At 30.0% G+C, this 14,883-nt stretch overlaps 1 protein-coding gene across 1 annotated transcript; it reads right to left on the minus strand.

The window, feature by feature from the left end:
- Positions 1-7,619: 7,619 nt before the first annotated feature.
- LOC134711596 (transcription factor Sox-14-like) lies at positions 7,620-9,486 on the minus strand. The gene has a single exon (XM_063572284.1). It carries the CDS (start codon positions 9,203-9,205, stop codon positions 8,396-8,398), a length of 810 nt encoding a protein of 269 aa, XP_063428354.1. The 5' UTR covers positions 9,206-9,486; the 3' UTR covers positions 7,620-8,395.
- Positions 9,487-14,883: the final 5,397 nt, after the last annotated feature.

Below are 14,883 nucleotides of genomic sequence, written 5' to 3' on the forward strand. Positions count from 1 at the left end.
ATATTATATTTTCTAATTTGTAAAACTTATTTTTTGAAATACTTTTTCTATTTCCTTATTTTAGGGTGAATTTTCTGAATTGTAAATGATAGTATCTTTCTGTATTATGCATTGTTTTTATGACAGTTGTGATTCGAAATCTTCTTTGAAATACAGTCATGTATATCGGAGTCTAGAGAGGTATAATTTTACCAAAATAAGTAAAAAAACACAATATTTTGCTTGCGATATCACTGATGATGGAAGTGTTTAACGGCCTTGATCGACTATTCAGCCATCGCACGGTCGAAAGAACCACAACAGTTTAACCCCGCCACATATGCAACCGCCTGTCCCATACTAGTCGGAAAACTCGTTAATTGTTATCTCTTGTCATGCCTGGGAATTGACATGGGGTTGATAGCTGATCTTTGAAAGTTTCTGTTAATTCAGTCATTACGTTCCTAACTTAGGGCCGATTAAGATCTTGACAAATTATAGAGACACCTGTCATCTTTAAAAGAACGTATGTGTCTTTTGGGTTTTCTGTTGTTGAATTGCTGATTAATTGATACATCTTTTCATTCATATTCATTTCAGATTCATTGGCAGGAGTTAATATTATAAATTTTTCATACAAAATTAATAACAAATAATTTTACCAGAAAGTGACTTCAAATAGTTATCATTGTTATATGTTTATTTGTGTTTTGAAACACTAACATGTACAGAAAAATATTTCAGGGTTCATTTTTTTTTCAAAGTTGGATCGTCATACGGTATTAAAAAAGAGAAAAAGAGTCTTTGTCTATATGCCAAGAGTAGCATGTTGTATTTAAATATTCGGAAACAAATGATACATAGGAGACAGAAACACAATAATGTATGACCAATACCAAAGGATTATATACTTATAACTGATTGTTTTGATTGTGAATATTTACTTAGATGTATAGAAAGGGCATCACAAAATTGCAGTATAGCTGCTCATAGTTTGCTAAGTGGTCTGTTAAAAAGTTTTAAACATTAGTTCAATATGCGTTATATAAGGCTGTCATAAACAGCACAAAACAAAAAACCTTTGAATAGCCAAACTTAAAAAAAAACCTATTTGCAAACTTATTCCAAAAGGAGAAACGAATGAAGAAAAACCATTGAACAAAACCTAGACATTTAACTCTGAAACAATAGTATTTTTGATATAAAATTTGTGGAAGGTTGATATATAACAACATAGTCATGTTTAATTTAGAATGGTTTATAACTTCGAATGCCTTAAGTTAAAAAAGATTATCTCAAACATTGAATGATAAGCAATTTGTAGAAAATTTCGTATATTTAGGTGGGGTCTTCATTTTGGAAAAAAAAAACCGAATATCTTCATGGGTCAAAGAAAAGAAAACAGATAATACCTTGGTCCTGTGTAATTTTAAAACATGTTTCTCTGAGTTCGTTATACTTAGATGTGGATCAGAATTTTAATTAGAGTGTACCAAAACGGCAAATAAAGACTAATAACACACAGAATAAAACAGCTTAAGATTGAGCAACACGTAGTCGATCAAAACTCGGGGCAGAAGTAAGGTGCTCCGGTAAGGTAAACTGAACTTCCTGCACTAGTAAATATCATTCGTCGATTTCTTCAAGGCAGCAAAGAATACATCTGATCGGTGACTGCGATTTTCAATAACGCTTATGGTCGGTTAAATATCACACCAAATATGCCGGTTTTCTACTTATATATTACAAATAACAAAACACATCAAATACTGTGAATACAAAAAGTTTTATCTGAAACAAGTATAATCTTTTGTAATCACATTGCCAGCTGTATTAGTCAATCAAACAATCGAATTTAGTTAAAAACACAACAATTATCGAAATTTAGATTGTTTTTTGGAAACATGTGTTAGTATAAATAATAATCAAACTACTTACCTACTTACCTCAAGTAGATATAGGTTGCTGTCTCATTGTCGTATAACACAAATAACCAACGTGTGCTTTTATTCATATGTCTCATATGTAAATAAACACATCAGATACCAGGATTGAAATTTTATATTTACGCCTGACGCGCGTTTCGTCTACAAAAGACTCTTCAGTGACGATCGAATCAAAAAATGTTAAAGGGCCAAATAAAGTACGAATTTGAAGAGCATTTAGGACCTAAAATTACTCAAAGTAAACGACAATTATATTGATTGATTGATTGGTTTTCGATGTCCCTTTCAACACTCTTGCGCTATTTCGTGGCGGTCAGTTTTTTATTGATTGAGGAAGCAAGAGTGCAGGAAGAACCACTGACCATCGGTAGGAAAACTGAAAATCCAAGTCAATTAAGTTTGGAATCTAGTCAACAAAAGACAATTGTAGAGTAATATTTACATATAGAGTAAGGTAATCAAAGTGTTGGTACTGGGAATTTATGTACCTCTTCAATAATAAAAAAAAATCATTTAGTTCTACACAATTGTGAATGTGATGGATAATTCTAGAAAAACAAATATTGATATGATCTGATACATTGTAACTGCAGTTGCCTTATAATAAAAAAAAAAGATCATTTGATTTCATACTACTAATATTTTAGTATGCGATTGTTTTAGTCAATATAAGTTATAAACAAACGATAAAAAAAACTATTCGGTTATTAATCTAAAGTGATTATCAGGAACACGAAAGTCATTGGATTTATCTTTGACTAGCTTTATTATTGGCTGGGTAATTAAGCAATGGAGGAAATAGATTGATTCTATTTCCCTACCGAGCGCATGCAACCTTAGGCATGCAACAATTGGAAAATACTGATAAATATCAATTATAATTTATAAAAAGGATATCAGGAATTACTACATTTATTAAACAGTAAAACAAAGCACATTAACAATTGATATTACACTCCTCAGAGCATATAGAATAATTGATGCTGATGAATATAAAATCCATCACGATTTCGAATCTTTTATTTTTCAATGTTTTGGTCTTGTTTATAATTTCAAAAAGTTTCTAAGACGACTTCGTTCTATAAAAATTAAATATGACTGTCTTTTGGATAATCCATGGTATATATTATTTTTCGTTGTGTACTGCAGACTTCCTAGATCTTGGCCCTAGTCAAATGAAAAGGTCTTTAAAAGAATGCTTTAACTATTTTATTAGGTAAGGTAAAGTTACGAAAATCTCTTATACTTATTTTTACATTTATGATGATAACTGTCGATAATATATAAAGCTATTGTAAGATCTTTTAAACTTCTTTTAAATTTCAAGGGTTGTAAAAATTTATGGTAAAAAGTTGATAAATTACGTAAGTTTGCACAAATCATCTGAACAGTGGTTAGACTTATTACAGTTTTAGATCATTCTCTTTAAGACTTCATTTTGAGAGGCTAGAATAATTCATATTGTCAATTTACAAACTTTTGTATTGTATCTCAAGTCCTTTACAAATATAATTAAGTCTAAGATATATTCTACCGACAATAAGCTATTTACAAAATGCTTTAATGCTATAAAAAGTCAATAAGAAGCCTGTTGTATTTCACACACAAGCTCGTTACTTGTGACAACTCTTAACCAGCAAAAATTAGCTAACTCATTGAATCTCCAGTCTGTTGTCTCCTAATAGGTCATCTTACTTAGAGGTCAACTTCTTGTCCTAGTTGTAGATATGATATCAAACTTTTCACATATTTTATAATGTACGCAATGTTTTAAGTCCAATAGCAAGTACGAGTATTTAAAAAAATATAGTTAAAATACGATTATCTTAAAACCGTACAATGTTAGACCAATTGAAAATATATATTATTGGTTCTAATAATGACAAAAAACTTGCATATCATGACCATTATGAATATATATTCAACTTTTTATCTAAATTTGTGGTTTAATGTTTTATAGCCTGCTTTTGTAAACATATTTATCCTCTTTGTTGATTACTGCGATATCGAAGACTATAGATTAAAATTGAGTTATATGCTGTACTTGTAACATTTAGGTTTTTTTGTCTCCATGTGTGGATGTGTGTGGTTCTTTTCGGTGGTTTATTTTAAGTATACATATTGATGAATGTTCCGGTGTTGAAAATATTTAATACTTTTTATGTGGTAGTATTGTAGCATTGAGCAACAGGTTTCAGATCAAAACCGAGGAGAAACCAGACTTAATTTGAGTACCAGAAAAGGAGTTTTATTTTTTACTGTTTAATTGATGTTTACACTTTAGGTGAACATCGCATCCATCCTTTTATGTAAATATCAATGAACTTCCACAATCCAGTGGAATCGAAGTATATGAAAAAAGGGGGAAAAGGGAGTGACAAGGACAGAAAAATAGACATCAATTTCGAGATCACAGCCAAAGATTTTTCCCCAATTTAACTGTATATGTCCAATGAATCATTGCTTTATAGAGTCACATAAATTCAGCATCCAAATAACGTTGAAAATGGGAACTATATTTCACCTAAGCATCAAATTCATACCCAATACCCTTGGTTTTCACTGATGCATATACGCTGTATTGAAAAGAATTATTTATTTTTCCATTTTCACAGAATTTTTAGTCTAAAATTCAATTAATGGATTTCTTTCATTAATAAAAGACTAAATTTTAACGTATCATTTCAGATATTTCTAACTTTAAACGTTTAATATTTTGTTAAGGACGTTGATAAGTATTATTAATATGTAAAACTTATTCTTATTTTTAGACAAACATCATGAGACTTTATAAACATAAAAAAGTGTAAGGAATTGTAAAAAAAAATACATAATGCACCCTCTGTACACGAAAGTAAAACTACCAAGAACATATTAGGAAAAAAACTAAATCCGGAAGGTACTGAATGTTTTTAACGTCCACCGTGAAATAGGTTCATTCTAATTTCTTTTTTCGACAATTCCATTCGTTTATTTCAATATATTACAGACGTTTATGGCATTGGGAATTGATGTTATCTCAAGTTCATGACCAATGTACATGTATATATGGTCATGATTTTCGTCATCGACATTGATTCTATAAAAGTTGTCAATGGTTCTTTTGTATTTTCTTTGAAAAGATTTGATATAATGCATCACAAATTTTCACCAGAAATTACGTGTACACTATTCATGCATTTTTCGGCATGTAAATATAGATTTTTAAAAGAAAATATTACACTGATGACTTATGATATGTATGTTTAATGTTCTACTGTTTCGTGTCTAATAAGGAATACTTTTTGGAAAGTCTATCAACAAAACGTTTATTTGTTTTATTTAAAGTTTCATGATAATGACATTTCAGCCTAAAAAGAATAGGATGGGATTGATAAATTAGCCTCAGTTCTATATATACTATACGAATCAACGCAAAAGAAGGTATCCGCTTCATATTTGGATATAGCTGTCTCATTAGCAATCATACCACATTTTCTTTTTTTTTGTCCTGAGTAGCTGTCTCATTGATGTACACACACATCTCATTTATTCATATCTTTATCACAGAATCATTCGAACGCTAACTTTCTTTAAAATCTCATCATAGCTCTTAAAATAAACAAGCTTAAAATTGCTACATATGTATGTGCGTATTTATTCAATGGACGAATTCTACTAAAACTAACTTTTGATTGATTTAAGCAAAGTATATTCCGTTATTCTCGTATACGATACAACGTCGTCCTGCTAAAACATATATACTTTTTTATGTTGCCAAAATCACCAGCGTTTCAAATGATTACTTTTTTTCCATCTTTAGCTTTACAAATTTTTGGTTTTGTACTCTCAGTTTCATAAAATTATAAGGGTCCCTACAGTATATTTTGTGCTCTTCTTAGCTAGGCCTAAATGACAAGATTTGATTTCTTATGGAAAAGCATGCCGAAGCCATAAAAAGTATTTTTTATTTACCACTGGAAAGATGCATGCTGCTTAATCAGAAATAAAATTCGAACACTCACATTCAATAGACTGAAGCAACAACAAATTAAGAAAAAAACCAGTGTGTTATTGCCATGTTCCTAAGCCGTAAGCACCAGAAACTGTGTCAACTGTTTAAAACAAAAAGAAAATACGACCAGAAAATGAACTCTTTATGTGCCCGTTTCAAGTAAGTGGCTCTAATTCAGTAGTTGTCATTTGATGCAGTATACTACAATTATTTTTCGTATATTGTTTTGTACATTAATCAGGCTGTAGGTTTTCTTGATTGAACTATTTTGTATTTTGCCAGTTAATGGTCTTTTACAACTTTGTATACTGAATGGGTTTTGTTCATTATTGATGGTAGTACGGTTCCCTATAGTTGCTGTTATCCCTAATAGTAGTTTGTCTCATTGGCAATCACACCATATCTTCTTATTTCAAACCTTGATGAACCCATAGTCAGATCTCTTAACAAAAATTGATAAATCTTTCACTGCAACTCCCACAAAAAATTCGAATGGTTCTAAACGCCTTCATATACTTTTTCATGCATTTTTTTCTACGAATTCTCAAATTCAAGCGATGTTTGCACCACGTCTTTAATTTGAAGCGCAGATTCTGTCTATTTAATGTAAAAGACAATGTTGCATAAATAATGAAATTCAGAAAACGAAGAAACATTTGAACACTTTATTTCAATAACAAAATATTAAGAAAAATTAAAAATAATAATCAAGGTAAACAATAACCCTGTTTAAGATTATGACAATGTTAATATATCCTAAGAGACATGTCAAATGAATAAAATGCAATAAATGGGCACATGCAGTTTGAAATGAATGCGCTAGTATGTTGTATGTAATGACTTCCTTCTAGTTCGTAAATATTTGAGTTTCTTTAATTTCTATTGCATAATATATTGCATGGCAATAATGTTACTATTATTTATTTATAGAATGTTGTTTAAAATAATTTTAACTTTATCATTTTTTGTAATTTCCAATTGTAATTGACAAAAGAAATCATACTTTGAAAATCAAATTAAATTTTCTCAATAGACTTGGACAATAGAAGTAATTCTGCTTATAATAAATGAAAAGCAAAGTTTTTTGCTTTTCATTTATTATAAGCAAAGTATGAAAAGCAAAGTTTTTTGCTTTTCATTTATTATAACGCAAAGTATGATTTCTGTCATAAAATTTGAATAATGAAATGATGAATGTATTTTTAGACAAAACCAACCGTTTGTCGTGTTCAACGTTTACACATAAATATTTAAACAGTAGTTTAAACTGAATAACGAACAGTTTACAAATAGTTAAACAATCTAGTGAAGCTGACATTGAAATTAACACCCTGTCAGTCATCGAAGGTTGAACTCCTAAGCAATAAACGATCCATAACTAACAGAGTTTAACAATGTTATTGTCATGTTTCCTTGTTTCATAAATACAGATCGATGAGGCAATTTGTAAAAAAATGAACGTCACAATATGCAATTAATTTTCTATTGTTGAAATTGATTTGTCGCCTTTTGTAAGTTTTATCTGTGATAATCTTTTACAATTATTTCAATGTAATTGACATTGGGATTTTTAGTAGATTATAATCTTTTTGCCCATCGGGATTGTATTTAAAAATGTATACATATTGAATTAGGAGTATTTTGTAACATTTTGATTAAATCTTTTCTGTATTTATTCTAAATTTGGACAATGGTTTTGCTTGTCGAACTTAAATTATATGCTATTTAAATATTTTGAAAATTGTAATAAATCTGTAACTTTTCTCTTACACTTATTCTCTATTATCAATGTAATAACGAGAATTTTATTTCGAATCTTTGTATAATTTTTTCTGCAATTAACAATATAGACCTGTCATTCTGGAACGAATGTAAGGTATCTTATTTCTATATAAGACTAATCTAGAACAAGAAAAAAATCTTTATGACATTTTATTCCCGCAATAATATTAAGTTTAGAAATAGAAACAATAAAAACTTAAGTGTTAGAGTAATTTATAAAATGTTAAATTTACAAGAGTTTTGCTTCAATTTCTAATAGTAAAACGATTATTTGTAGTTTAAGAGGAAGTTTGAATATTTTGCTTGTCATTATATATTTTTTATACATTTACTTTCAATAAAAAAATAACAAAAATAGGTATCAACATTATAGATAATAGACATTTATAACATTAAAACTAAATAAACATAACATATTCTGACAACAGTTCTAGCACTTTTAGTCTTTCATCTATTTAGCACTAGGCTTTAAAAGTTAATGAGTGTTCAGAATGGTTTAAATTCATGAGATCATGATGTCCATTTTTACATACCGAACAAGTGTCTGGACACTATCCCTTTGAATAACACCAGCATCATATAATAAAATGTATTCTTGAAACACATCCAAACTGTATGCGTTTGAATTTCGCCATTCAAGTATGCCAGAAATGTTATTTCAAAGCAAACATTGTTATAGTCATAACTATGAATATCACATAACAGACGAATGTCGGTAATGTTCTTCCGGTTTAAGTACTACATATGCTACTGGTCTATGGATGTCTTGTGACGGTAAATATCCAGGAGGGCAGCAAGGTAACAAATACTGTCCCGGATGTGAGTGTGCTGCAGGCGGTAATCCCGTCAACGCTGATGACGTAGGAGGGTGGAAATACGGCGAATAACTGAGTGGATTACTTGAGGACAGTTCCTGAGATCGTAAACTAGCTAGAGATGAAGAGTCTAAACTTTTCAAATTTTCTAAATGCGAATACAAACTATGTGTTGATGATGGTGGTAAAAATGCCCTCATTTTGTCACTCATTGATGCAGAGTTCATGAAACTGTCGGCTGCTGTCGCAGCGGAAACTGCAGAAGGATAGAACGATGACGATAAAGCACCGAATGCCATTGGATTCATACCTGGTATCATTGGAATCGGAAAAGCATATTTGTCCTTTTTTAACAATGACTTTGGTTTCCTTCGTGGTCTATATTTATAATCAGGATGTTCTTTCATGTGAAGAGCTCTGAGTCGTTTTGCCTCATCAATAAAGGGTCTTTTGTCATCTTCTGAAAGTAATTTCCATTCAGCACCAAGTCGTTTGCTGATTTCAGAATTGTGCATTTTTGGATTATCCTGTGCCATTTTTCGTCTTTGTCCTCTTGACCAAACCATGAATGCATTCATTGGTCTTTTGACATGATCCATATTTCCCGCTTTAGAAGCATCACCATAGTCAATATTGTCACTTCCAGGGGAAGAAAGATCTTCCGGACTCATATCTTCGGAACTCATCATTAATTATCGATCACAAATAAAGTTAGTTATTGAATATGTGTATTTTTCAACTTCGGATATTTCAAGTCTGAATTATAACACAACTTTCCTCGATTATGAAAAAAATGCTTGAATTTCCAACTTTACACCTGTGGTCTTCAATGCCTTTTCTCATCCGCTATCAGTTAGAATTAACTTGAATACCTTTTTTACTAAACCTTTAAATCGATTAATTCTTAGCCCCTTCAGAAGCTTTTATTATCCATTTGTTATTTTAACAAAGTGTTAACCAATAGACTTTTATTCGCATTAAGATAACACCTTCCTTCTTGTGTATTCATTTCTGATTGGAAGTGAATATAAATTTTTTCATTCGTCTATTGTAGCCACGTGTGATTGGGTCACGCCTCTTATTTACAATTACAGAAAAATGAAGATGTCATTATTTGCAGACTAGCATATTAATTTTCATTTCTTCGTTTATAGATTTTGGTCTGTTGATTTTTATACCATGTATTTAATAAGTTTTGAGAAATAAAAGGATTCTTGGTTAATATATTGGCAGGTAAATATTTGAAGGTACCATTAAAACAATCGGACATTTTTCCCCTCAGTATCTTACAACATGTATTGCTCATGGAATTTCATGCTTCATGTTGAAAACTAATTTGAATAATTCAATGATGTACTTTATTCTACTGGAACAATAGATAAATATGCATGGTGTAAATATTAAAAATTTCAATTAGGAAATTAAAATAGGAAACGTTTTTCCTGAAATTATTAAATATAGCTGAATGCTGAATTATTGATACGAATATAATATTACATTTATAAAATATTAAAACCGAATTCAAATTTGTATTGTACCCAGACAATATAAAGAGAGTTAGGTACGTAGTGAAAAATTAGAACAAATAAAAATAATGACTGTTATGTCATAAATATCGAGTTGCTATATGGAAAATAAAATACAGTTGCACATTAAAACACAAAATACATTAGAGGATATAATGATATCAACGAAAGGTAATTCAACTGATGGATATTAAACAAACATCAAAAAGAAAAATTAAATAGATTATATTGTCCCAAGTACAAAATGCCACATCATAATAAATTGCGCATTACTTTAACGTGCCAAAGCGAATACCAAACTATTACGACAAACAGTGTGATACGAGTTAAACAAATAAGAAAGCGTGTAAACTGCGACCCATAATGTGAAAATATCACAATATTATATTATGCAGTCACTTGCACTCTTAAATCATATTTTATGAATTCTTAATTCTTTGTTTTCGTTTTTATTTATTTGCTAGGACGTCTTGTCAGTACATATTTTATTTTCGAATATCGAAAAGAAATTCACAGAAATCAAAAAGAAGAATGTATGGAAGAAGAAAATGTATGAAAAAAATATACATTAGCCTACACAAATGTTTATTTTTGGATGAACTAATGGTGTTGGGTAGCTGTAGCAAAAAAACGATGTATATCCATATCTACTGATGTGGATATATATCAATATACTGAAGACAAGTTTGACAAAACATAAATCAAATAATAATACATTTGACCAAAAAATAACAGCACCGAGTTTTTGATCTTTAAATTCTACTTTCCTTATTTTCATATTAAAAGTAATAAGTGGACATATTGACTACATAAGTTAAAACGATCGAAGAAATACACGAAAAAATATTTCATTATTATCATTCAGATTTCATTATAAAAAGACGCTTTTCCCGGAATAATATTTCAAAGAACTATTGAATTTCACAGAGCAAGAATCAAACAATATCGAAGGTTAAAATCCTTTAGTGGAAGATTAAACAGTTTCATCTAAATAAAAACAAATCAACTGATTCTTAAAGCTGCACATAAGTTACAACACATAATATAAAATATTCAATGTATAATTTATAGAACTTTCTTTTACAAAAGCATTCAAAGATCTTATCAACACAGTTAATAAATATTACATTCCTTTTAAATGATAAACTGTCAACGATGAAAAAAATATAATTTTATTCTTCAAGTATAAAGTTAGTCTAATTACAAGAAGAGAGTTGAGTTTGCTTCGTCAGTAAAACTGACTAAATCATTTAATAATTTTATTCATCTTATTTTCCTTGTTGTGCATATTTAAGCTTCAAATACAGAAATTAGTCTACATTCACGCATTTGAAATACTTTATGTGATTTTTATGTAATAAATCAAATTTTGAAAAGTGCCTTTAATTTCTGTTTCTTTTTAATCTAAAGTTTATAGGAATTTAATATGATCGTTAAATTGTATCTTATGTGAATACTGTTTACATTAAAATAAGCAATAGAGGATTTCGTCATGATGATGGGAAAGATAACAAATTTTCTAATTTTTTTCCTTGATTTTAATTTAGTTAGAATTGAATTAATCTGTTAATAAAGTTATATATATATATAACTTACTGTGTTTCGTTTGTATTAGACTTTGGATAATATCTTGTTTAGTTTGTAGAAACTAATCCTATGATTTACAAACACAAGATGATCATGTAATAATAAACCAAACTTTATAAACAAGATACAATCTTAAAGGCGAAGATGACAGCATATTAAACAAGAAAAGTACCTACTTTTCATTCAAATAAGTTCAGCGACTTATACAGGATAACCAAAGAATATATGTTTCATCCTGTCATACTATAACTCAACGTGTTATAACATTATTAAGATAAATATTTCAAGGGAAGGACCTAGTGGCTTCTCAAATATCTTAATTCGCCACTTCTAAATGTGTCAAGAAAATTGTCAGTATTATAGTTGTCTTTGTTTTATGTGACCACTTTAAGAATTTAAAGACAAATCTTTGATAGTATCAAATCATAGTCTCTGTTAAATGCATGAAATATTTGTCTAGTTTTGGACGAGTTAGTGCTTGACATTATATAAAAATAAAATATGGAAGATACACAGACATTCAAAATCATAAATCGCAATAAACTGACAGTGCATCGGCAAACAAGAGAAGGAGACAAAAAGACAAACAAATCCTCGAAACATCACATGGAACACATAATACTTGGCAAAACTAATAAAAACCCCACCATAAAATGGGAGATACTGTCAGATACTCCAAAAAGACAAGAATGTCCTACTCCATTAGTGGCACTAGTGCTGTTGTTGATGGTAATGTAAAAATTCTGTGATGACAATTGGAACATATTCGTGGTCATCTATGTCATATATATCAAGTAGCGGTTAATCAAAGCACAATGGCGTCTACGACACTTTCAAAGTGATGACTTCCAGCTTACTTCTGAACTTTAGTTCTTGAAATCCTGATTTCAAAAGTTTTTTGTCAACAGCAACCAACTGTCATGGAAATCATAATAGAAAACGCAAGCTTTCCAATATCGTATCAAAAGGGAGAGGTATATGCTGGCGCTCATGGAATGTTGCTACAAAGAAATGGAAAGTTCACAACTGTTAAGTAGAGATAACCTTTGTCGTAAATTTTGTTGTGTATAAACTCATCACCTACCCCTATTAACAATTTCAAGATGAAATCCAGAATTTGAATTACACAACATTGTTTAGTGTATAGGAATACGTGCTTACCCGTTTATGCCTTTAGTTTGATTTATTTGTTGGTTGACGGTCTCTTTAAGTGATACGAACAATTCCTTTGTATTCATGAAATTAAACTAGTAAATTATGTGTAAAATCTCATGAGCCCGAAAATATTAAACTTGCATTTAACAGTTTATCGATGTTCAAAACTCACAAGATTTATTTCAAATACGCAAACTAAAAGATAGAATCTGAGACGGGAACAAGCCCGGATGTTTCAAAAGGTCACCCGTCTCCTGGTATGCATGTTTTACCCAACATGCAAAATAACAACATGGAAAGGTTAAAAAGTTGAAGGTGTCATATAAAGTGTACACATGTTTGTCTTATCTTAAGTCTTATCTTAAGAGCTTTTTGTTGAAGTCTATACTTATACTACAGTTATAAATAATATTTGTATCTATTTATTTTTTTCATATTTCTAGTAACATCTCTTAATATTGTCTTATTTTCCTTTAAGTTAAAAAAAATCGTAAAATATATAAAGCTTTCCTAAATGTACAATTGAATTCAAGTACAAGATATGCAGGAGATAAATAAATTTTGAGATTTCATGTTATTTATTTTTACATAACTTGTGTGATTATATATTTTTTTAATATAGATTGTATCATAAAAAGTATAAACAAAAATACCGAATTCAAAGGTAAATTAAAAAAAAGAGCGAAATAAAAAATCAGTATTCTGAGCTAAGGGATACCTTATTAATGTCGCTAAGACTACAAATAAAGACCTCCAGATATAGTATTAAGATAATTCATAGGAGCAAGCTAAAAAAAAAATTCATGTGTGGAAAAAAGAGGTTCATGGATACGTATAGATAAAGTAACCAGTAAAAAACAAAATCCGAGGAAAATTCAAAACGGAAAGTCGCCTATCAAAAGGCAAAATCAAAAGCTCAAACACTTCAAACGAATGGATAACAACTGTCATATTAAAGACAAATCAATATATTTCATAGGAGGGACACGACCGGTGTCTTACAAAAAGCAGGATCTGCTTACCCTACGGAGCACCTGAGATCACCCCAAGTTTTTTTATGTGGTTCGTGTTACTCATTCTGTAGTTTTCAATGTCATGTTTGGTTTTGTGTACTATTGATAGTCTGTTTTTCGTTTTTCCTTTTTAGCCATGGTGTTGTCAGTTTTTTTTAGTCTTTGAATGTCCCTTTGGTATCTTTCGTCACTCCGAATAAAAATCGAAGCATTCACAGAAACTTTATTCTCGGACAGTTTGATAATAATAGTCAATTTCGGGAGACGATAACTAGGTTTGTCCTGATATCATTATAAAAATTATTTATTAGACTTGTGTGTATGGGGTGAGAGGATTGGGAAATGTGTTGGACCAAAATGTACCATCAAATTATTAATGGAAAGTTCTATGTTAACATGCTACAAATATGATATGAAAATTCAATTATTATATGCACATTTTAAACAATAAAGCGACAAAAAAGCATTGGAACTGCCAACTCAAAAAATCAAACCAGACTTAAAAGGTAGAAATACCTCAAAAATACATAACTCAGAGGAAAATTCAAAACGGAAAGAACCCAATTAAATGGCAAAGTCCTATGATAAAACACTTCAAACGAATGGAAAACAGCGGTCATAAACCTGACTTGGTACAGGCATTTTCGAATGTAGAAAATGATGGATTAAAGCTGGTTTTATAGCGCTAAACCTCTCACTTGTATGACAGTCGCATCACTTTTTTTTATAACGATGTGTGAACAAAACAGACATAATCGGTAAAATAGTCAAACATATGGTTACAGCAGTCATCACTGTGTTACAATCTCAAAACAAACAAGCATTCACAAAGAAGCACAAAAAGCATCTTTTCAAATAAAAAAAAACACATTCGTTGTTTGGCGAGTTTGGTGTATTGGAAATCACTCAAGAGACATAAATTGTCGAAATTCACCTCGGGTACTGGAAAGTTTACACCGTTTGATTTGTGATTTTACTTTTTATGAAGGTATAATGTTTTGTTAAACTAAAATACTAAAATAACTTATAGCCAGTTAGTCTGTATTGGCATGGTTGTTCATTTCAGATTTTTAATTTACCACGTAG

This window comes from Mytilus trossulus, chromosome 3 (assembly GCF_036588685.1).
Source record: "Mytilus trossulus isolate FHL-02 chromosome 3, PNRI_Mtr1.1.1.hap1, whole genome shotgun sequence".
Classification (NCBI taxonomy): domain Eukaryota; kingdom Metazoa; phylum Mollusca; class Bivalvia; order Mytilida; family Mytilidae; genus Mytilus; species Mytilus trossulus.